We start from the raw sequence: 25,895 nt of genomic DNA, 5'->3' as shown, positions 1-25,895 counted from the left end.
TCGCGGGCGGCTCCTCTTCTATGGAAATTATGGTTATGAAAATTCTGTAATAACCGAAGAAATACTTAAACATGTTTGGAAATTATTCATACACGCTCAATAAAAACGCTCGGAAATAAAAAAAATAAATAAAATGCACCCCCGAGGTGGTAATGCGATCATGACGCGAAGCGGAGTGGCCATTACTCCTCAGGTGTGCATTATTTTTTACTAATAATTAAATGGCCTGGAGTCAATTATTCCACTTATACTACAGTTACCACTTCGAAACATTGTTCAGATGATGTATTTCAAGACGTTTGTGAAGTTTTTGTCATTAAAATGCTCTTGTATGTAGGACTAATTTCTTACTCAACTGTAATGCGGTCAAGGCCTGTCTGGAACTACTTAGCCGTGCGTCTCCCTGAAAATAATGCACACCTTAGAACGTTCGTCAACCAATCAGATTGAAGCATTCAATGGCCCTGTAGTATAGGAAAACTTTAATCAATCAAAGTATTAAGTACTTGCCCTGTTTGTCCATGTAAAGGGGAGCTCCTCCTAAAGATGCCACAGAGTCTACAAGAAGTAGACAGTTATATCTGGGAAAGAAAGTTACACTTAGATGCATTTCCAAAAGTCACCTTGATATAATTTCTCCATGGATTATTATTAATGGGGTTATTTACTAAGTTCACAATGTGCATCACAAAAACGGGTATTTAACAAACACAATTCAGATGCACGTTTGAAGATTCGCCCAGAATGGTCAAATCAGGTTAAGAGCAAAATCTCAATTCAGTGCAAAATAAATTCAACCATTAATAAAACTCAACATTCGTAATAAGTGAATTTGGTTTCAGATTTAAAGATTTCAAGTCATCTACTTTTTTTTACTGCAAACTGAGAAAATTAAATAGTTCACCTGTTAAGCTTTCAGCAACATAATGTATTGATGAGACTGACTATTCAAGAGCTAGTCAGACAACTTTCTGCACTGCTTTTTGGCCATGTAACCCAATTTAGGGGCTAATTCAAAAGCATTCTTAATTCAGTTGCGTCAGTTTAGATTGTGGTAAAATTTGAGAATTTCATCTTAAATCGTTCCTCTGAGTTGACATTGCTTGGAATCATTTTTGTGTCATTTGCTACTAGAAATTCCATGCAAATTCAGTATGCAGTGAGAATACTTTAATATATCAAATATAGTTTAGAGAAATAATTTATATCTTTGATAAAATAATCGTATAAAATGTATATTAAATGAGCTTTTCTTGGACTTGCTGACCAGTACCTATGACACAATTCTCCAAAGCCGTCCAATGGTTGCACCACGCCACTGGAGGACTCTCCATGTGTAATGAATAATAGAGTAGGTTTATGTTCAGCTAAACCCTAGAACAAAGAAGACAGAAAAAAAAGATGAAAAGGTGGAACTGAAATCAGAAGTCAATTTACTGTTCAAGGTTACTGTACAGTCAGCTATACTATAATAGTGTATGATGTATGGTTATTTATATGCAAATTCAAGGAACTAGACTCAATTTAAATACAATTAATCTTACAATTAACAGGAAGGTAGAATTATTATTAATCATTTATATTGGTAATGAGCAGCTTATTTAACAGAAATTTTAATCTCTCGAACATCTTTGTATTTGGAATTTCCCAAACGAAGGAATGACTATAGCTTGTTCTATTCTACACAAGAGCAAAAGGGTCAATCAATTCTTCTAAACTCTGCACTTCTTTTAGAGGATTTTGTTACACAGTGAATGGTATTGTAAAACCCTGATTATTATTATTATTATAATTATTGCCATTTATATAGCGCCAACAGATTCCGTAGCGCTTTACAATATTTTGAGGGGGGGGGGGGGAGGATGTAACAATAAATAGGACAATTACAAGAAAACTTACAGGAACAATAGGGTGAAGAGGACCCTGCTCAAACAAGCTTACAGACTATAGGAGGTGGGGTATTAGAAACATTAGGACAGGAAATATCAAGTAGGAGTGAAGCAGAGCTGGAGGAGAGAGCAAGAGACAGGTATGTAAGGTAGAGATTACTCTGGGAGGCCATAAGCTTTCCTGAAGAGATGGGTTTTAAGGCCCTTCTTAAATGATTGAAGACTAGGGTAAAGTCTGATGGCAGTAGGCAAGCTATTCCATAGGAGAGGAGCCGCCCGCGAGAGGTCCTGCAAGCGCGAGTTGGCCATACGGGTGCGAGCAGCGGTCAGGAGGTGGTCACGGGCAGAGCGGAGGGTACGAGGAGGGGCATACCTATGGATCAGTGAAGAGATATAAGAGGGGCTGGAATTGTTCAGTGCTTTAAATATATGGGTTAGCACTTTGAATTAAATCCTGTAGGATACAGGGAGCCAATGTAAGGACTGGCAGAGGGGCGAGGTGTGTGAGGACCGACTAGAGAGGAAAATCAGTTTAGCTGCAGCATTCATTACAGACTGTAGCGGGGCAATACGGCTTTTGGGGAGACCAATCAGGAGAGGGTTACAGTAATCCATGCGGGAAATTACAAGAGCATGGACAAGCTCCTTGGTAGCATCTTGCGTAAGAAAGGGGCGGATGCAGGCTATGTTTTTGAGTTGGAACCTACAGGACTTGGCAACAAACTGGATGTGAGACTCAAAGGTGAGATCAGAGTCAAGTATGACGCCAAGACAGCGCGCTTGCAGGGATGGACTTATGTGGATATCACTGACTTGAAGGGAGAGAGGAGGATCAGTATTAGGAGGAGGAAAGACAAGGAGTTCAGTTTTAGAGAGGTTAAGTTTGAGAAAGCGTGACGACATCCAGTCAGAGATGGAAGAAAGGCAAACAGTGACACGTTGCAGGATGGCAGGGGAGAGGTCCGGGGAGGAGAGGTATATCTGAGTGTCATCAGCGTACAGGTGGTAGTGGAATCCAAAAGAGGCAATACGTTTCCAAGAGAGGCAGTATAAAGAGAAAATAGAAGGGGACCAAGGACAGAGCCTTGGGGAACTCCAACCGAGACAGGACGAGGGGAGGAGGTATCCTTGGAAAAGGAGACACTGAATGAGCGTTGGGAGAGATAGGAGGAAAACCAAGAGAGGACAGAGTCACAGAGACCGAGCGATTGAAGAGTTTGAAGGAGGAGAGCATGATTAACGGTGTCAAAGGCAGCAGAGAGGTCAAGGAGAATTAATATGGAGTAGTGACCTTTGGATTTAGCGGAAATTAGGTCATTCGTCACTTTGATAAGAGCGGTCTCAGTAGAGTGGAGAGGGTGGAAGCCAGACTGAAGAGGGTCAAGGAGAGAGTTGGAATTAAGGAAGTGAGAAAGAAACACAAGTCTTTCCAAAAGCTTTGATGAGAAAGGGAGCAGGGATATGGGACGATAGTCAGAGAGGGAGGAAGGGTCAAGAGATGTTTTTTTTCAGGATAGGTAATACAGTGGCATGTTTAAGGTCAGCAGGAACAGTGCCAGAAGAGAGAGAGCAGTTAAAGATGTGTGTTAGGGTAGTCACAAGACAAGGGGAGAGAGATCTGATGAGGTGAGATGGGACAGGATGGAGCAGGCAAGTGGTGGGGCGAGAGGAACGGAGAAGCACAGCCACCTCTTGTTCAGTAGCTGGGGAGAAAATCTGGAGGGTAGGGAAAGCATGATTTACGTGTGGTTGAGAAAGAGAACAGCAAGGAGGGGAGAATTGTTTCCTTAGCTGTTCAATCTTGTCAGTAAAGTAACATGCAAAGCTATCAGCTGTAAGGTTAGTTTGGGGGGTGGCCACAGCAGGGCGGAGAAGGGAATTAAAGGTGTCAAAGAGACGTCTGGGATTGCGGGAGCATGAACTAATGAGAGAGGAAAAGTAGGACTGTTTGGCGAGGGCAAGGGCTGCGCTGTATGAAAGCAACATGAATCTATAATGGAGAAAGTCTGCCTGGGCGCGGGACTTCCTCCAGGAGCGTTCAGCACAACGGGAGCAACTCTGCAGATAGCGTGTTGATTTATTAGGCCAAGGTTGGGGTCGTGTCCTCCTCGAGGTGCATGTTTGGAGTGGGGCTGCAGTGTTCAAGGCAGATGTGATCACCTTTTCTACATCCTTCAACGTGAAGGCTTCACCTGGTGGTTTTGACAAGAGATGCACCTCAGCACCTGAGAGACAGAAAAAGTAAAAACTGCATTAGAATTAAGTTGATACAAATTAGGCCACACGTTATATACAAATTGCAAGTAATTTAGCCAGGAATCCTTGAACAATTCCAAAATGAATTTTAACAATAAATAAATAGACCTTGCATTTAAAAAAAAAAAAGAAAAAAGAAGCCCTAATTGAAAAACTAATTGTGTAGACCTTTTTTTCTCTTTTTGTTATTTTTTAAATCATATCAAGAGTTGAAGTTTCTTATTGATAATAGATACATTTTTTAATGTGTAAGTTAATAAGTATTACATTGTTTTCATTTTACAGTGTCATTATTTTATTTTGGAAAGTTACATAGGACAGTTTGTAAAATCTCTGTCTTGTTTGCAAGGATGGATGACTTCCATGTGTAACTCATCAGTTTTGACTTGTGCTTTTTATTGTTCCCCAGTGAAGCATCTAAGTTGGCCTGACACTGGGAAAAAACTTGGAGGATGTTGCGAGTTATGGTTTAAAAAAACATTGTAACTGCTTGTGGCTATAATGCTGCTATTTAAAGGACCACTATAGTGCCAAGAAAACAAACTTGTTTTCCTGGCACTATATAGTCCTTAGGGCCCCCCTCCCGCTGGTGACCTCCCCACTTACCTTAATCCAGCACCGGGCTCCCTCAGCACTGGTGACCTCTCCTCCCCCTCTGACGTCAGCTCCCGAGTGGAGCCAAATGCGCACGTGCGGCCAGAGCCGCACACGCATTCAAACCGCCCATAGGAAAGCATTACTCAATGCTTTCCTATGGACGTTCTGCATGCTCAATGCAATTTTCGCATTGAGCATCGCGAAAGCGCCTCTAGCAGCTGTCAGGAAGACAGCCACTAGAGGCTGGATTAACCCTGCAATGTAAACATAGCAGTTTCTATGAAATTGCTATGTTTACAGCTGCAGGGTTAAAACCTGGGGACCTGGCACCCAGACCACGTCATTGAGCTGAAGTGGTCTGGGTGACTATAGTGGTCCTTTAAATAGAAAAAAATAAAAAAAATAAACTTGGTTATCAAAATCCCACTATTGTGTTTGGGTGGTAAATGCCCACTCTTCTAATTCTACTTTGTGCAGTAGGTTAGGAAGGATAACCGGATAGGGATCTGAAAAGTGTCCCCTACTCCTTCCTTTCTTCTGAGCTGGTAGGGCAGAGGTTAATGATGCAATAAATTGGCTATGGGTTCCCTAAGTTTCCTAGCTCAAATTTAAGTGGAGCAAAGTAGGTAGTACTTATGAGAGGGATTGTTTTGATCCCTCCGTCCCATTAATATGTGCATTTACCATCCTGTACCCCATTGTACTGTATGTTTTAGAGAATTGCACACAGTAGAAATGCAGTCTGCTTAGTTGGATCTGCAGCTAAGGGTTAAACAATGACTTTTGTAAGATCTGGGATCAGACCAGGTGTAAATATCAAAAAGCATGAAAATGATTAACTAATGACATAGAACATAGCACAACCTCAGCTAGAGACCTTCAGACCTGCCAAACTGTGGGATTTTAACTATAAACTGTGAGTTGTATAGAGTAGCCAAATTGAAGCGAAATGTCTCACTCAGGGGATGGTTAACATTTTGAAACATACCTACTCACCACAGCTCACTGTTTAGTAAATAAATATATACAGTTAGTCAAATTTTTTTTTTTTCACCAAAAAGCCCCTCCATTTTTACTATAAGGAAACGTCATATAATTATATGTGCAATGTACTATTTAATGTAATTAAAGATTACTTTACTTCCTAATATTGTAAACATTATGTTTGCTTAAAATTGAATGTAGAAATTCATACACATTTATTCTGCACCTGGGGGCCTCCATCTTAGATCTCTGTCCTGGAATTCAGGTAGAGAAAGCATACAGAGAAGAGGAGAAATGAAACATTGTGTCTATTTCTCCTTCTTATTTGCAATGTGTGCCCTGGCAATGCCTGGCATGAACTGGATTATTTTCTAACACCTGTGAAATACATATTTGTCAAATATAGGGAAAAATAAACATAATATTAAGAAACCTGTGAAGTGAACTAAAAAAGAAGACTTTAAAGCAATCTCCTGAAGAATTTAACTCACAGATGAAGTTTACCGTTTATTAATCTAATACTCTACCAACCACATTATAAAACTACCTTATTACTAATATAATGCTACTACTGATCACGTTATAAAAAGACCTTGTTATTAATTTTGTTTCTGTGTCAATCACACAGGAAGGCTGTCCTTTAATTAATGCAATGTTTCTGCCGATTATAGAGGAATATTAGACGGCTATAAAGACAATGTTTCTGCCAATCACATAATCAGACTACCCTGTTATAATATAATGTTTCTGACATGGAAGAAGGCTGTCCTGTTGTTCTAATAATAATAATAATAATAATAATAATAATAATAAGAATTATTATTATTATTATTATTATTATTATTATTATTATTATTATGTTTCTACCAGTCACAGATGAAGTTTATTCTATTAATATTATTCTACCAATAACAGATGAGCACTACACCCTTAATATATATCAGCCAATCACATAGGTACAATTTTATTTATAATATACATTTTCAGCCAATCACAGATTATAAAAAGTATTTTTAAATATTCTAACAGCATAAATTTAGGGAGCTTAGGAATGGCTGCTGGTTACAGATTTTGCAAATTCATGTTTTAAATGTGAGTTAAGCTGATCCGATCCATATAATTTTCTTACCTATCCTCTCTGCAATGTCAGCTGCTCGCTCTCCCCAAATTCCTTTTACTGCAATAAGCACCACTTCTCCTTTCTCCACCACGTTAAAAAGCGCTGCCTCCATAGCACAGTGACCAGAGCCACTCAACGCTATGGTCAGGGGGTTCTGGGTCTGGAATGCATACTGTATCCCCTTCTTAATGTCATCCATTATCTGTAGGCAAAGATAGAACACGGGGAATTGACTTTGGGGCATTTAGTTATTTAGCAAAATGAAGCACTTTATGATCTCCTTAATATTTATGAAGAGGATGGTCTGTGCCACAGCTCATCACCACTCTTCTGCCATGGTTACATTTGATTTTCAGCAAAGTGTAGGTCAGTATTCTGCCAAAGGATAAAAGTATGATGATCGTTAGGTGTTTTACCAAACTTTAGAATAGTCAGGTTTAATCCATGAGGGAATTAAAAAAAAAATTAGCAGCTAAAAGCTCATATAAACTCAGTCCAGAATTACTTGCCAGGTCAGGATAACAGAAAACAGAGTAGTCAAAGCTAGCCGGGTTAGGGATATTGGATTGTAGAATAGTCAAGACTAGCCTGGGTTAAAATACCAGGAAAACCAATAACAGTAATATAGCATGCAAGCCGTGGGCTCAAATAGGATTAATGGCCTGCATTAATCTGGTTGATAAAGACCTCTCATCAGGTCGAAACGTTGCTTTGCCTTTTTGATCCAATAAACCTGCCTGTGGCTTGAATTCCGAGAGTGCCTGGAGATCCTTTCTGTTCTCTGCATCAATCTGGTGTCATACAAGGTAAAAAACCCAGAGTGCTTGTATATAAAGAAAGAAAGAATAGTGCCTTGTGTAGATCAAATATATTTTGCTCTACATAAAAGAAAATGTAGCTGTGTGTACAAAGCACTATAACAATGATGCAGAAGTAAATATGGGTGGAAGAAATTGAGTGAGAGAAAGTGCCGGCTACCTCCTACAGACTAGTGGATTCACATTTATTCCCAATGCACTAACCATTTAATTAAATACTGTATCTATGAAACAATTTAGAATATATCAGGATAGCAAATACCATTCGAGAATAGTCACAGATTTGTATCTCCTATGATCTCACCTAGGACACCAGTCCTGTATCTTGTACTTTGTTCTGTTTTTGGGAATCTCTTACTAAGTCCTTACCCGTGTCATGTCTGGATTCAGTGGACTAAGCATTGGTTGAGCCCCAGCAATCCGGATTCGTGGGGGTACATCTGTGGGACCTGGACCAAGCAATAGCCTTTGGGGAACATGAAGAGGCACCAGAAGGGAGGAAGGGGGTTTTACAGATAGCAGGGAGTACATGCTTCCTGCACACAAGGCAGAGGAACTAGAATATGAACCTTATGGAATCTACTCTGAAGTTTATTAACCAAAGCTGACAATTGACGCGTGACATTCCAGGTGGCAACCCCTTCTTTATCACGTGGCTTGTACATCTCCTATTTCTTAAAAAAAAAAAAAAAAAAAACTCCCAGAAATTCACAAGAACTTATGATGCTTTGTCCAACTGAATATGCAGAAACATGGGCAAATGCCTTTCTTTACAATAGTGAGAAAATGTTAATAATGATAACCAGAATCAGCCCTTGTCTAAATACCTAATATAGTGTATAATTAACCCTATTTGTGAACTTGATAAAATTATGGATACAGTTATTAGTTTCAAACAACCCATTACTAGTCGATTTTCAAAACTCCTGTGGATCCAATAAACAAAGCATAATTCTATCCACTAACATAGGAAAAGGATAGGTAGACTATAATTGAAGGCGTATTATTGGTCCTTTCCTAAATAGTAGAATAAGCGAAAAGAAAAAAGATCATAGTCCGGGCAAGCCAATAGCCAAGGGTAACTGAAAGCAACAACAAGTAAACTATGCTAGCCAAGAGTCGAGAGAACAAGGTCAATGATAAATTATACAAAACCAACAATATCGCCAAGCATAACTATAATGCACAGATTTCTACAAAACTCAGAAAAGTGCATCAAAGTGGTGGGGCAGAGTGTATCAGAAGCCCAACCGAATGGCATCATTAATTGCATAAACACAGTGGCTCCAAAAAGTATGTGTGCACTGGCACACACAGACATATAGTTAGATGATGACTGTGGGCATATATAAAGCATCATGAGGAGTACTCTGATCAGACGGTGCTGTGACATCCATTGTTTCATCAACTATTAAAGAATCCAGAAAACAGCCAAAGAACTACCGGCCATTCTCACCCTGAGTGATGTGAGTGATGTGAGTGTTCAGGACTCATCAATTATAAAATGACTGAACAAGGATTGGAGAGGAACATATGAGATGTATGCCCCAGCACCGCACTGCCACAGTCTATAATCCAAAATGGTATATAATTTAATCTATAAAAACGATTAAAAAAGGCGGAGCCTGGCTGTGGAGCTAACAGGACGCACGCTGTAAGAGCTCCTGGGCCTAAACAAGCTGTTTGGACTATAAACTCGGGCCAACCTGGTGATTTGGACCCGAACCGGCAGAACCAGATTCAGTAAGCATCTGGGTACCGGGGGATACCTCTCACGAGTGTTTCAGCCACTGGAATCCCCGGACCGAGGCTTACGGCCTACACCGCGTGGTGCTGCAGAGAGGCGGCCGCTCTCTCAGCCCACGAAGCCGCTGAGCAGGTGCCGCAACACAGCTACCCTCCTCCTCCCCCCCCGGACCGGAGGGGGTTATCCCGGTCCAGCTTCAGACCCAAAGGAGCACAAGCCGACAACATAAAGTCACAGCATCTATTTAAAATGGCGGCTGCACACGAGGGATTGACACACGCTGGCCCACGACTACTAAGCGACGACCTGCCAGCCCGCATCGACCTATCGTTCGCAAACTTCTGGAAGAGGCTGCAGGAGAAACTGGTAATCGGAGCCGGACAAAGCACGGCACCACAACGACCTGCCTCCCTCCCTCAACGAAACGCCTCTATGGCACCGAAATCGGGACAGTACAGGCCCTGTCGGACCCCGCAGAGAAGGAGAGTAAGGGGAAGCCGTACAGCTTCAGACAGCCCCGCCTGTCCGGTATATGATATACAGACACAAACCGACCCACAATGCATGACCGCCCCTCCACGACCGGGTAAGCGCTTACCCCGAGGACGCCAGTCACAGCACTTACAAGGCACCGGTGGCGGACACTCCGTGCGGGCAGCAAACCAGGCACCACCTCACAAGATCAAAACTGCGCAGAGACATAGGCTTGGGGCGAAGGCCTCACCAGAGAAACCGCAACAGCAAATACCGTCCTTCACAGTAGCTCGGTGCAAGCCTCAGCCTGACAAGCGGGGACCGGACGAGCCACGGCAGACTAGCACCTGCAAGTACATGACTCACCCCCAGATGCTGATGCCTCTGATTATGCTGAAGGACTTTAACATCTTTCCTGACCGCACGGAGTTCCTGTTCAGTACCCTCATGCAGGACAGGTCGGTCCGTCAGGTGGGCATAGGCTGAAGGGACTACCTTAAAGGAACACTGATACCACTGGCAGCAACCCACGGCCCGGACACCTACCTAGCAATAAAGGTACCTATTGAACTGCAGACACTTTACTATTACTATTATTGTTATGTCTCCATACTTCAGCAACATTGAACTATTAATCCCACATAAGTTTAAAATGTGTAGTCTCAGTGCAAAGTCGACCTAATGTCACGTTAAGTTGTTGTTTAACAGTTTGCCCCACCTAGGGAAAGCATAAACTTAATTAACCTTAACACATAATGCTCTGTACTAAGGTTTGTCTTAACTCTCATTGCCTTACCGGGAGATATTTGCACTGTTTAAGCCTAACCTCATGCCATACCCTTTATAGTGCATAACACTTACTTAATCATTTTACTACCTACATGCCAGGTCTCTCCCGGAGTGATGCTCCTGCCTGATTGCTCCCACTGACGAGCAGGCTCAAGCATCCACCATACGGTAGTAACTCACTGCAACTTCTCATTCCTGTTCAACGTGTTAGTATTTAGTTACATGGCCACTCGGGCATAACCCTGGACTGTCAGGGATTTTTATTTTTATTTTTTATTTATTTTTTATTTTTTTTTTTTCTCTCTTATACAGATGAGCTAGGGACTCTTATGTTGAAGACATGTTATGATATGTTTTTATTCTTTTAAACCCTGGTTCCTGTATTGTACATTACATTACTTTTCCAGCTAAGATGGCTATCAGAAATTAAGACGTTAAATGCACTCCTCAATCATCTTTAAAGTTACCTATACTCATATAAAGCGATAACTTACTTGTCTGCTGATAACTAATGATATGCCAGCTTACCTGTCATGTATCGGCCTCCTTAACACGTGCCTAATTTGCTAATGTACACATTAAGATTGTACCTCCTACGAGAAATTAAGCAACTTTGTTTTTGCATGTTACTTATACTTATGTAAAGCGATAACTTACTTATATATGTTTATTAAGCCTGATAACAAAACAAAAAATGTGCCAGTTAAGAATACACCCCGCATGCTCGCGTGGAAAACGCCTGAGGATTGCCTTTGGGGTACCTCGAGCCTGTCTGTATTACATGCGTGCACTACAAAAATAAAGAATTTAAAAAAAAAAAAAAAACGATTAAAAAAATATAAAATTGTTTCTACGATTTGGATAGCTAACATTAAAAAAAATTGTTTAATTGACATAACATTGGAGACTGACCCATTTAGGATAACTGTAGATTAATTTTAGATGGGGAAATCTCAAATTAAATTATCACAAAAATGTGCAGATCTTTAGGTAAAAGTTAGTGAAACCCCAACTTTCAGAGTCTGATCAATACTTGACAGTGATATTGTTTGATTCTGTGTAAGGGAAGTCAGAGAATCGGCAGATTAGTTGATTTACAGGAAAAAAACAAAAAAAACATAATCAATGACAAAAAACGAAAATCAGATATACATCAATTGTACCCCTGTTTTGAAAAATAAAATGAATGTTGTGATAAAAATAAATTTTAATTTGCAAATAATAGGCTATTGATTGGCATTCCGAGCAACCTTGAGTATTTAAATAACGTGCTATCTGATTCAACATTCCAAATATACTTCAACTATTGTAACTTGTGCTGTGCTCTCACCAATTATCCATTAAAGGGTTCAACGCAGCGGCAGTCACAAATATTAACTATTGGGAAGATTAAACTGTGTAATCATTGAAGGACTAATTATAGCAGTTGATTATTTTCTTCTGCTTTAATTTACCTAAACAGATGAATATTTGTTAAAAATCCAATCCAGGGGGCGTGGCCTAGCGGTCCGAGAAGATGGCAGCTTGATCCCTGAGCTCCCCGCTGGCTCGGCTTGTAACCTCGTTTAATCCGCACTCTGACCGCAGTGATGGGTAAGACTCATCGAGCCTCACATGCCCAAAGATCAGGGGAACCCCCAAAAGGAACCCCGACCCCGACAATGAAGCGATACCTGCTCGCACAGGCGGACTTGGATCCGCAGGCCTCAAATGACTCCACTGAGTCGGACATTTTCTCCCAGCGTTCCCCAACGGGAGAGCAGGCCCTTGAAACGCGGGTGACAAGAGACCCAGCAATGTCGGACCTGATGGCCCTGCTAAAAGACTTACCCACGAAAACCGACCTCAAGACAGCCAACGCTGAGTTGCACTCCTCGATCACGGCGGAACTCCACGCTCTGAGAGAGGAATTACAAGGCCTCAACCAACGTGTATCGCAGATTGAAGCGGACTGTGACCACATGGCAGTGGCACAGGCTGCTAACACAGACATGCTGCAGCACCATACCACAGTGATGAGACAGATGGCCCTGCATATAGAGGACCTTGACAATCGGGGCAGACGCCAGAACATTAGGGTAAGGGGGGTCCCAGAGGAGCTGGATACCAAGGCCACAGTGCAGAGTACACTGATGGAGCTTTTCAATCGGCTCCTCGATAGGCCGCCACTGACGCATATAGGCTTTATTAGAGCGCATCGGGCTCTGAGACCTCAAGGGCCCCCAGGGGGACCCCCCAGAGACATCATTTGCTGCATGGAGAGTTTCCAGCTTAAGGAGGAGATCCTACGCAAAGCGCGGGCCGCGGACAAGGTGTTACTAGAAGGGTCGGACATTCAGCTATACCCAGACCTGTCCCCTGCTACACTGGCGTACCGGCGAGCCCTGAAACCTTTCACCAGGCAATTGCAGTCCGCCAACCTAAGGTACCGATGGTGCTTCCCCACGGGCCTTCAAGTAGCGACACCCTCAGGCCCCTTCATGGTCACGGGTGCAGAAGACTTAGAGACGCTTCAACGTGAGTTACATCTGCCGCCGGAGAAGCTAATCTGGCCGAACCCGCTCAGATTTTACACGGAAGGTCCTAGGCCGCAAGGCATGGGCCCCAAACCCCAACGACTACGGAACCCCCGCATGCAGACGATAAGACCAGCGGGAACACAGAACTAACAGTGCCACCGACCCTGCCGCTCCCTGGGCTTCTGACGAAACACACCAAGCCTTGAAAGGGAGGACTTGTATGCTTATTTCACCCTCTACTTTTTCTTTGTTGCATCCATATCGCTTCGAACATCACCATTCTCCTGAGTATATCCGCTCCATTCCTGGGACTTACAGTTGGCCTTCCGGCTCCAAACCCTGGGCCCGCGTGGAACAGTCAACGGACTAACGGACCGGAGTCTGGGGACAACCTTCCTCTTCCCGCTTCATAACCGCAAGTATGCCTAAGGGGACAAGGGGGGTACGGGACTATACGCTTCACCTCAACACAAGGACAGTGGGCCGAATACTTGGGGAGGGGGAGAGGGGGTGGCCCCGGGCTCTACTGAATGGCATACCCTGCCTAATCATGGCATGGAGGGAGGAGGATAGACACTTTTCGGCCCTGGACTTGTCCCCCCTTTATTAGACGAGGAGGTAGAGGGAACCACATGAACCACCCCTATATTCACCCCGAAAGGCTACAGCCCCCAGGCACAACCTATCAGGACAAAGTGGGACGCTAACTGGCAAATGCCACCATACCACTCGCACGAGACGGGGGAGTCAGCCACATCAGCACCTGTAGAGGGGTGATGCGGCCCACGCAGTTACACAGTGGGTCCCCTCAGACTTTATGGACTGTTGCTGCTCTCCCGGCTATCTTGATTTCGCCCCTGCCAGGTTATAGGGGGTTACAGGAGAACGCTGTACTAGACCTTCTAGGGGCCATTTAGACGTATGTTGTTGCATGCAGTACAGGGGCCGGATGGCTGCTGGGGGTCGGGCCGGGATTGGGGGGAGGCAGGACACGGAGCCTAGGGGGGGGGGGGGGGAGCAAGGGGATGCATACGACATCCGAGGGAGACCAAGGGGAAAATCTCACTACTCTAAGCTAGGTGGTTTTACTTGACCCTAGATAATTGGGAATCATCCAGTAATCTGGGGGGTGGCGGGCGAGGCACATTTAGACAAAGGACACCATGATACATTGGTGGGCCGATCAATCCACAAACTGCGGTCATGACACAGACCCTGCAAGCATTCGCTCATGGAGGTACATCATAGGCTACACTCCTTGCATAGTGAGCCAAGAGGCGGGGAGACGGGATGTCCTGACTGGGCGGAACCCCGGGGGCTCGCAGAGGCACGTGACGATCTTTCTGGGAGCGTCCTGGGCCCGCTGGGTCCTGCCCACTTGGGGCTTCTTGGACTCCTTTGCTACCCTACTGGTTGGAGCGTTCTAACCCTAGGTGTGCGGTGCGCCCCTCCCACCTACGGGAGGGGGGGGTGATTACTGCCCTCCAACGCTCAACTCCATTTTTCGTTGTACATAGTGTTATTCATCCGTACCCAGTCCCTAGACCCAGTGGGTACGTTCCTTCCCCTCTCACCCTCTGACCTTCCCAGTTTTCCCCAAGTTACCCTATCCAGTACTCGCTATACCTGACGACCGGACAGAAGTGACTGTATCACCTGTGAGCAACTGACACACACCCAGTATGTCTCTAATACCGGCCCCACTCACTATTTTCTCACTGAACACTAGGGGACTAAACACGCCAGAAAAAAGGGCTGGAGCTCATAAGGACTTTAGGACAGCACGAGCATCCATAGTGTTTCTGCAAGAGACCCATTTTAGGGCAGGCTCACGACCCACGTTGACGAACCACCACTACCCCAAGGGGTACTATAGTGACTTCCAGGGAGGTAAATCCCGGGGCACGGCAATACTCCTACATAGACACCTCCCATTTACTGAATCTGGGGTCCTGACAGACCCGGAGGGCCGCTTCCTGTTCCTCAAGGGGACGATCGCAGGTACTACGTATACCTTCGCCAACCTTTATGCCCCTAACCGGGGGCAATATAAATTCTTGGCTAAGACGCTCCGCACACTAGCGGGTTTCCAGGAAGGCATACTAATAGTGGGAGGGGATCTAAATGTAGCGTTAGACCCCAAGTGGGACTCCTCCTCAGGCCACACACACATCCCCTCACAGTACCTTACAGCCATTAAAACTCTTCTGGCCAGGGCTAAGCTAGTAGACTGTTGGAGAGCCTTCCACCCCGACGAAAAGGATTTCTCCTTTTATTCCCACCCTCACAACTCCTACACCCGCATAGATTATTTACTAGTCCCCAGCTACCACATACCGCTAGTCCTACAGGCTGACCAAGGCACTGTGACGTGGTCGGACCACGCCCCAGTGATCATCAAATTACACTCCCCCCTTCACAGACCCAAGACCTCCAAGTGGAGGTTGAATGAATCATTGCTTACAAACCCTACGATCACCTCGGACATAGGGGAGACATTAAGGGAATATTTCACCTATAACACCTGCGAGCAGACCTCCCCCACCATACGTTGGGAGGCACATAAGAGTGTCATAAGAGGCCACTTCATCCAAAAAAGTGCACTCCTGAAAAAACAGAGGGAGGCCCGCATGGCTAAACTACTATCGGACATAGCACAGGCAGACACACTTAACAAACAACACCAACTCCCCACACACCAGGCCACTCTCCTCAGCTTGCGTAGGGAACTAACTACACTCCTTCACTCCACTCACCAAAGGGACGCTCTGCGAAATAGGGCTTTCTTCGCGATTCATGGGAACAAAAGTGGGAAACTTCTAGCGCGCATGCTAGCCAAAAGGCGCCAAGACACGTACATAGACAGGATCCGAGACAAGGCGGGAGTCCTACACAGACACCCGGCCAAGATCCAAGAAATCATCCGCACATATTACGCAGGGTTGTACTCCCTCCCACGCCCCCACACTGATGCCCAGTCACGATCACTCAAGACCTCAATAGATGACTACCTAAAGACCCATACACTCCCCTCTCTGACGGCAACCACGGCCGCCCAGCTGGATGAACCTATATCTATGGGGGAACTAGCGCTAGCTATTAAATCCATGAAACCGGGCAAGACACCGGGCCCAGACGGCCTGCCCATCAAATATTATAAAAGCTATGCCGAGATCCTGTACCCCCCACTCCTAGACATGTTCAATGCCATCAGGGAGGGACACGAACTGCCCCCACAAGCGCTCATGACACACATCACTATAATCCCGAAGGAGGGTAAGGACCGGGAGCATTGCGGGAGTTATCGGCCCATATCCCTTATAAATAACGACATCAAACTGCTAGCGAAGGTCCTGGCGACCCGACTCCAGGTGCACGTACCCTCTCTGGTCCATCCGGACCAGGTGGGGTTTGTGATGGGAAGGGAAGCCAGGGATGACACCATAAGGGCCCTTACTGTAATGCACAAAAAAACAGGGGACGACACGGGCCTTCTCCTGCTGTCCACGGATGCGGAGAAGGCCTTTGATAGGGTCTGCTGGACGTATATGTTTCAGACACTGTCACACCTGGGTGTGGGACCGTACCTGCAGGGATGGATCAAGGCCCTGTACACTCATCCGACAGCACACGTCCTGGTCAATGGGGCGCCCACCGAGTCGTTCCCAATTCACAACGGAACAAGACAGGGGTGTCCCCTGTCTCCGTTGCTGTTTGTCCTGGCCCTGGAACCCCTGCTCTCTACTATCCGCCACCACCCAGATATCAAGGGAGTACGCATAGGAGATACACACCATAAGCTAGCCGCGTACGCAGATGACCTCCTATTCTTTATAACACATCCAGAGGTCTCCCTCCCCAACCTGGTGCAGGAATTCCAGACCTTCGGCAGGTTATCGGGGTACAAGATCAACTTCTCCAAGTCGTATGTTTTAAATGTCAGCGTACCCAAAAGGAGAACGACGCAGCTCCAACGCAGCTTCGCGTTCCAGTGGGCCGCTGATAAAATCCGCTACCTCGGCACTTGGCTGACGGTCAGGGAATCGGAGCTCTTTACAGCAAACTTTGCCCCGATACTGGCTAGATTCCAAGCAGACATGAGGGAGTGGGCCCTACCGCACATCTCCTGGCTGGGTAGAATCCAAGTAATTAAAATGAACCTGCTACCGAGATTACTCTACCTCTTCCAGGCTCTGCCCATCTCGATCCCCACCTCATTCTTTACCACACTTCGACAAGCAATGGGAGCCTTTGTGTGGGATGGGAGGAGACCCAGACTAAAATATGCACTACTCACCCAACCTAGGAACAAAGGGGGCCTAGCCTTACCTGATTTCCGGCAATACTACAAGGCATGCCATCTGCAGCGGGTAGTGGAGTGGTCTAAAACTGGGGTCAGTAAACTATGGAAACAGGCGGAGGAGGGGTTGGCTGGGATCCCAGCCGCCCTCATCCCGTGGCTCCCCGGGGGGACTGACGGAAAGGAAACGCACTACTCCACATACACGAAAGCGACGCTGAAGGTATGGAGAGGGAGTGTCGGTAGACACACACTCTCCACATTCCCGTCCCCACTGCTCCCCCTCACACATAACCCAGGCTTCCCACCAGGTAAGGACCCTTGGGCACTGAGGGCCCTGGTGCAATGCCCAATGCCGAGGCTGAGACATGTATGCTCCGGTCAGGGGCTGAGGTCCTTAACTGACTTGTGTGGTGACCCTAACCAGCCGTTCACGACCCACTTCCGATACGCACAACTAGTTAGCTACACCAAAACCCTACCACGGGCAGGAGCTCTTACAAGGGGACTCACTACCTTTGAACAACTCTGTGTAGACCCTGAACCACTACCACACGGTATTTCGCAGCTCTACACCCTCCTACAAACACACACACCCACGGCCACACCACGCTTTATGGGTAAATGGGAGGAGGCTCTCGACCACACATTCAGCGCAAGGGAGTGGGAAAAGATATGTGAGATCACACACCACTGCTCCATATTTAGCAAGAGCCAGGAGATAGCTTATAAGATACTCACGCAATGGTACTGCACCCCAGACACAACTCAATACATACATGCCCATGGGACCAACATATGCTGGAGATGCACAAATGCACCGGGTACACCTCTACATATTTGGTGGGCTTGCGACCTCATCCAACCATTCTGGAGGAAGATACACACAATCACATCTCGCTTCTCTGACAACCCACCACCATTAAAACCTGCAGCAATGCTGCTCCACCACACGACTATACCGATTTCTAAGTACAAAAAATCGCTCACAATCCGCATCCTAAACATGGCCAAGCAAACTATTCCACAATACTGGAAAAAGAGTGAGACTCCTTCCCTTCTCAAATGGTTCACTCACATGGAGGAGCTGAGAGCGGTGGAGGAGCTCTCCATGTTGGCTACTGAAAAACAGCGTCAGACATACTTGGACATCTGGACTCACTGGATACTGACTACGACGAAACAGGACTTCCTGACGATGCTACAAAACTAAATATAGGGCTATACTCTGCCTACATGATCTAGGGGACAACGGACAGACCCTCCTCCTCCTCCCCCTCACTTTCCTAACCCTCTCCCTTCCCCACTACCCAAGAGTCACAAACAAGAAACGCTACCCAAAGGTCACGATGACATAGGGGCACTGGAAATGAGCCCCTACATGTTCACCTCCCTACAAAATGGCATTCCGCTGTTATAGTAAGCTGTCAATAGGGAACCCCTACAGACGCGAACCCCCACAGTAGCAAATCATCAGATCAAGTACTCATCCTTCTCGCACAGGCAGATCACAAAAGCTCCCGCAAGGGGCACAAGGGAGGTAATAGAGAACTCTTCATTAGACACCCTAGAGGTAGCCTACTAGAGGGAGCTTGTCATAACCTGAGGGGACAACAGCTTAGCCACGGGCGATTACCCTTCTTTGGATGGCAACAACGCATGAGACGAATGGGAAGAGTCTGGGGGAGGGAGGGGGGGACTCACCTTCATGAGCTCTTATCGTTGTTGATATCTGGGACCTGCGTGTCCGGCAGCCTTGTTGGGCCTGCGTGCCCGTTTTATGTTTGATTCTAACATCTTGTTGAAAATTGCACAGACCTGCGAGTCTACGCAGAATTAACCCTGTTTACCTCCTATATCCAGGAAATAAAAATTATATTTACAAAAAAAAAATCCAATCCAAATGGTGACAAGTTAGGATTACATTGCCAATAAATCAATGTAACAATGTAGCATAACCACTACAGTGCTTAGTAGTGGTTATGGTGCCAAGAAATCCTGGGGGCAGTCTGATGGTAATCAATGAAACCATTTACAAACAGTTTGACATATACTGTGTCAGGATGACTGCGGTCCTACCGGTCTGAATTTATATGCCCACAATATCATACCACCTCATACCAGGTTTCAACATTATTCATTAGCTCAGAGCCATCAAATGACACATTCAGCCAATGAAAAATGTCCAAACCTGGCAACCAGAGTGAATTATGGAAATGTGCTCCTAAGGGTTACATTAAAAAGAATAGCATTTTCTGAAGATGTTTCCCTGTTTGCAGTGTACCAGTCATGCCAGTCTCAAACTGTTGTGCAAACTTTGTGTTAGCATCACCAGAAAAAAATGAAGTAATGATTTATAATCACAAATCATTTTGCAGGCTCTATGTAAATATCCTGTATTCTAAGCTGAGAGAATGGGTTTTAGACCTTCTGTTTATTAAAGGGAGATTATAGACGCCAGAACAACTACAGCTTAATGTAGTTGTTCTGTTGTCTATAGCGTATCCCTGCATGCTTTTTAATGTAAATACTGCCTTTTCAAAGAAAAGGCAGTGTTTACATTGCTGCCTAGTAACACCTCTAGTGGCAGTCACTCAGACTTTTACTAGAGGTGCTTCCTATCTCACTGTGTGCCGCACCTACATTCAGCGTCTCCACGCTCTACCTGGATTCCACGCATCTCTATGAGGAGATAGGTTGATTGGCGCAGTGTGGCGTTTTGCAGTGCATGGAGGCAGAGCCAGACGGGGCCAGCCAAGGCGAGACCAGCATGTTGTGGGAGAAAAGATAAGTTTAACCCCATAAGGACCAAACTTCTGGAATAAAAGGGAATCATGACATGTCACACATGTCATGTGTCCTTAAGGGGTTAAAGACCTTTCATCGTCACGGGGGGGGGGGGGGGGATGGGGGGTTAAACATGTATTGCAGCATTATAGTGTTAGGAATACATGTCTGTAGTCCTTGCTCTATAGTGTTCCTTCTGATTACCTGTAGTGTTATACATACAGCTAAAATGAAGCTGACTCATCTTTTGAATGCGTTAATTATCTCAGCACCTATTACTAAATGTTAGCTTGTCTTCTCTCTGTGCTGCAGGTCACAAACAATGAAAATATTAGCAAAGTTAATAAATTGCTAAATTACTCTGCAACCATCTATGTTCTCCAAGTTTAACCAGGATGTCCTATAGTGTGTATGTTAGCAATCAAGTTAAAGAATGACTCCAATGTTAGACTTTCTTTGAAATCATCAGGATTGTTGATCACTGTCCAAATTATTGGTGGACATAAGCCACGTAGCATCCCACTATTATGATAAACTCTAGCAATGCTTATAGTTATCATGCTGTGCGTAATGGCACTGAGTATGAAGAACTTCAAAAATATAGGTTTGACAGCCACCAGAAGTGTGTTTTTAGAGAAATAGAAACATTGAAGTTTCTCAGAAACAGCAATATTTTGCATTGTCTAAGTGAGATAGGCATCTATGCGCCCAAACTGCTACATTATGATGTTGTAGACTGTGGAGGATGTGCTTAATAATTCCAGTCAGCCTGCTGATCATGTCACAAAACAGCACTTACCTACACGGGGATACCTCAGTGAATGGTGAAATTCTATATTTACTACCTTCCTCACCCGGCTTGCTCAGATTGAGATTCTTGCAGCCTAATAACGGGGTTGGGGTGGAAGAGATGGATGCTCTCCAGATGCCTTATCCAGTAGATCAGATACAGTATATCTGCTTCACCTCCCTGTTGGACCAGTGCTGGTTATCTTGGTCCCAGGAGTCCATATGACACTGCCAGCACACATACCGTTCTAAGAGGCCCACGTGGCTTCCAAGATGGTGTAGGCTGATGCTGAAGACTCGAGCATGACAGCCATTGCAACTTCACTGTCCAGACTTGATCACATATTTGTGGAATTCCTGTCATGTAAAGCTGCAAGGCAGTGTAGGACACAGCCTCCTATACAGTATCATCGCACAGAGGAGAAGCAACCTACTGGGTTGTACATGAGCACTACTACTCTGGGGATTGTGGTTAGACCAACTAGTCATTTGGACTCTCTCCCAGGCTTGTGGATGCAGGCGGATTCTGAATCTGCCCATATTTCTAGAAATGAGGTGGAAATGAGGCCCAAGGTTCTAGGGGTGCCTTATACACAATCTCCCAAGATGGACGCTGTGCAGTGCTAAAGCAGGCTTTATCAAGGTACAGATCTTAATTAGCTTGGGACTACCTACATGGGACCAGTTATCAGAGAGATGAAGCTGTGGAAGGGGGAGGGGAGGTTGATGAAACCGGGGGAAAAGAGAGGGAGATAGAGCTTGGTGAGAGAGAGGGATATGGAGTTTGGTGAGAGAGAGGGAGATGAGCTGGGTGGGAGAGAGTGAGATGGAGTTGAGATGAGAGAGGAAGATGGAGCTGAGGGGTGAGGGGGAGATGGATCTAAGGTGGATGGAAGGGAGAGAGGGAGATGGAGCTGGGTGAGAGAGAGGGAGATGGAGCTGGGTGGATGAGAGGAAGATGGAGCTGGGTGAGATAGAGGGAGAGGGAAATGAAGCTGAGGGGTGAGAGGGAGATGGAGCTGGGTGAAAGAGAGGGATATGGTGCTTGGTGAGAGAGGGGGAGATTGAGCTGGGTGGGAGAGCGTGAGATGGAGTTGAGGGGAGAGAGGAAGATGGAGCTGAGGGGTGAGAGGGAGATGGATCTAAGGTGGATGGAAGGGAGAGAGGGAGATTAAGCTGGTTGAGAGAGAGGGAGAGGGAAATGAAGCTGAGGGGTGAGAGAAAAATGGAGCTCATGGGTGAGAAAAAATGAAACTGAGGGAGATGGATATGAGGTTAGAGATAGAGATAAAGCTGGGAGGAGAGAGGGAGATTGATTTCAGTGATGAAATAGAGTTAAGTGATGTTAAGTTGAGGGAAGACGAAGCTGGATGGGAAAGATGGAGCTGAGGGTTGAGAGGGAGCTGGAGCTGGGGGAAGAGCGGGAGATGGAGCTGGAAGTCTTTGGTGTCCACAAGGTGCTCTGTAATGCTACATGGCTTGGTTGGGCACCGGACCAAATTGTGGAATCCGGTGATGATACCCTTTACAAATTATAGCCTCTCCACATGCATGGCCACACTGGGAGGAAGTGATGTCTGATCTTTTCTTCCCAGTGCTCAGAGGAGGCCATGAGTAAAGACAGAAACCCATCACAGTCCATAGGGATGCCACCCACATGGCCAACGGTATGCAAAGAGTAGGGTGTGCCTAGTAGTGGGGGTGTGTATGTTTGCCTGTGCACTGCTGTGAGGCATGTGCATACATGTGTCAGTGTCTGGCATTGGGAATCGCTGTGTGAGTGTATGCCTGTCAGGCTGTTTGTATCTGGGTATGTTTGTGTAAGCCCATGAATGTGTCTGGAAGTGTGACATAGAAACATAGAAATATAGCAACATAGAAATATAGAAACATGGAAACATAGAATGTGACGGCAGATAAGAACCATTCGGCCCATCTAGTCTGCCCAATTTTCTAAATACTTTCATTAGTCCCTGGCCTTATCTTATAGTTAGGATAGCGTTATGCCGATCCCACGCATGCTTAAACTCCTTTACTGTGTTAACCTCTACCACTTCAGCTGGAAGGCTATTCCATGCATCCACTACCCTCTCAGTAAAGTAATACTTCCTGATATTATTTTTAAACCTTTGTCCCTCTAATTTAAGACTATGGCCTCTTGTTGTGGTAGTTTTTCTTCTTTTAAATATAGTCTCCTCCTTTACTGTGTTGTTTCCCTTTATGTATTTAAATGTTTCTATCATATCCCCCTGTCTCGTCTTTCCTCCAAGCTATACATGTTAAGATCCTTTAACCTTTCCTGGTAAGTTTTATCCTGCAATCCATGAACCAGTTTAGTAGCCCTTCTCTGAACTCTCTCTAAGGTATCAATATCCTTCTGAAGATACGGTCTCCAGTACTGCGTACAATACTCCAAGTGAAGTCTCACCAGTGTTCTGTACAATGGCATGAGCACTTCCCTCTTTCTACTGCTAATGCCTCTCCCTAAACAACCACGCATTCTGCTGGCATTTCCTGCTGCTCTATTACATTGTTTGCCTACCTTTAAGTCATCAGAAATAATCATCCCTAAATCCCTTTCCTCAGATGTTGAGGTTAGGACTCTATCAAATATTCTGTACTCTGCCCTTGGGTTTTTACGTCCAAGATGCATTATCTTGCACTTATCCACATTAAATGTCAGTTGCCACAACTCTGACCATTTTTCTAGTTTACCTAAATCATTAGCCATTTGGCTTATCCCTCCTGGAACATCAACCCTGTTACATATCTTAGTATCATCAGTAAAAAGACATACCTTACCATCAAGACCTTCTGCAATATCACTAATAAAACTATTAAAGAGAATGGGTCCATGTACAGATCCCTGAGGTACCCCACTGGTGACAAGCCCAAGCTTCGAATATACTCCATTGACTACAACCCTCTGTTGCCTGTCACTCAGCCACTGCCTTACCCATTCAACAATATTGGAATCCAAACTTAAATATTGCAGTTTATTGATAAGCCTTTTATGTGCAACAGTGTCAAAAGCCTTACTGAAATGTAGGTAAGCAATGTCTACTGCACCACCCTGATCTATAGTTTTAGTTACCCAATCAAAAAAATCAATACGATTAGTTTGGCATGATCTCCCTGAAGTAAATCCATGTTGTCTCTGATCTTGAAATCCATGTGTTTTTAGATGTTCAACAATCCTATCCTTTAACATGGTTTCCATCACTTTCCCCACTACTGAAGTAAGGCTTACTGGCCTATAGTTGCCTGACTCCTCCCTATTACCTTTCTTGTGAATGGGCACAACATTCACCAACTTCCAATCTTCTGGGACTACTCCTGTTATCAATGATTGGTTAAATAAATCTGTTAATGGTTTTGCTAGTACACCACTAAGCTCTTGTAATAGCTTTGGGTGTATTCCGTCAGGTCCCATTGACTTATTTGTCTTTACTTTTGAGAGTTGAAATAGAACCTCTTCCTCTGTAAACTCACGTGTAATAAATGACTCATTTATCCTTTTTCTTAACTGAGGTCCCTTTCCTTCATTTTCATCTGTAAATACCGAACAAAAATAGTAATTGAGGCAGTCAGCTAGACCTTTATCCTCTTCTACATACCTTCCTTCTTTTGTTTTTAATCTAACTAATCCTTGTTTTACTTTTCTTTTCTCATTTATGTATCTAAAAAAGGTTTTCTCATTTATGTATCTAAAAAAGGCTTTTTTACTGACTGTGCTATTTTCTCTTCTGTGTGTGATTTGGAAGCTCTTATAACCTGTTTAGCCTCTTTCTGCCTAATCTTATAGATCATTCTGCCTTCCTCACTCTGGGTTTTTTTATAATTACTTAATGCTAACTTTTAGTTTTTTACTATTTTGGCCACATCTGCGGAGTACCACAGTGGTTTCTTGAATTTTTTGCTTTTACTGACAAGTCTAATGCAATTTTCTGTTGCCTTCAGTGGTGCAACTTTTAAATAATCCCATTTCTCTTGGACTCCATTTAAATTGCTCCAGTCTGATAATGACTCCTTTACACATATTCTAATTTTAGAAAAGTCTATTTTTCTAAAGTCTAAAACTTTTGTTTTTGTGTGGTGTGACTCAGTCACTGTTCTTATATTAAACCACACTGACTGATGATCACTGGATCCTAAGCTTTCACCTACAGTAATATTGGATACCAAATCTCCATTTGTTAACACTAAATCTAGTATGTTCTCTTTACGAGTTGGCTCCTCAATGACTTGTTTTAGAGACAATCCCAGTAGGGAGTTTAGAATATGTGTGCTCCTGGCACAAGCAGCTATTTTTGTTTTCCAATTCACATCAGGAAGATTAAAGTCACCCATGATGATAACTTCCCCCTTCATTGTCATTTTAGCTATTTCCTCAACTAGTAGATTATCTAACTCTTCAATTTATCCTGGGGGCCTATAAATCACACCTACACGAGTTACTGTGTGATTACCAAATTCTAACGTAACCCAAACGGACTCTATGTTCGCCTCACTAACTTTTATTAGGCTAGATTTTATGCTATCCTTCACATACAGGGCCACCCCTCCCCCTTTCCTGCCTTCCCTGTCTTTTCTATATAAAGAGTATCCTGGTATTGCTATGTCCCAGTCATTTTTCTCATTATACCATGTCTCAGTAACAGCGACTAAATCTACACTATCAGTTGCCATTATTGCCACAAGTTCATGGATCTTATTCCCTAAACTGCGAGCATTTGTAGACATGACTCTAAGCTTATCATTTTTAACACACTTGCTACAGGCACCTTCTGTGACGGTAGTCACTGTAACTGGCCGCTTATTACTTT

General features: G+C 44.6%; 1 protein-coding gene across 2 annotated transcripts in view; it reads right to left on the bottom strand.

Annotated features, from left to right (window-relative positions):
* AGXT (alanine--glyoxylate aminotransferase) overlaps positions 1-25,895 on the bottom strand; it is a 69,383-nt gene that overhangs the window by 19,185 nt on the left and 24,303 nt on the right. The window contains exons 1-5 of one of the 2 annotated variants that reach the window (XM_063442406.1): positions 8,034-8,231; positions 6,856-7,048; positions 4,050-4,114; positions 1,274-1,374; positions 511-581 (exon numbers count right to left, since the gene is read on the bottom strand). In XM_063442406.1, the coding sequence (XP_063298476.1) occupies positions 511-581; positions 1,274-1,374; positions 4,050-4,114; positions 6,856-7,048; positions 8,034-8,195 (592 nt within the window). In that variant the 5' untranslated portion in view covers positions 8,196-8,231. Of the gene's footprint in view, positions 1-510; positions 582-1,273; positions 1,375-4,049; positions 4,115-6,855; positions 7,049-8,033; positions 8,232-25,895 lie in introns of those variants that run through there. The other variant, XM_063442405.1, reaches the window with a different exon arrangement.

Source organism: Pelobates fuscus, chromosome 2 (genome assembly GCF_036172605.1).
Source record: "Pelobates fuscus isolate aPelFus1 chromosome 2, aPelFus1.pri, whole genome shotgun sequence".
Taxonomy (NCBI): Eukaryota; Metazoa; Chordata; class Amphibia; order Anura; family Pelobatidae; genus Pelobates; species Pelobates fuscus.
The sequence above is the reverse complement of the archived record's forward strand: the minus strand, read 5'-3'. Positions and strand labels throughout refer to the sequence as shown.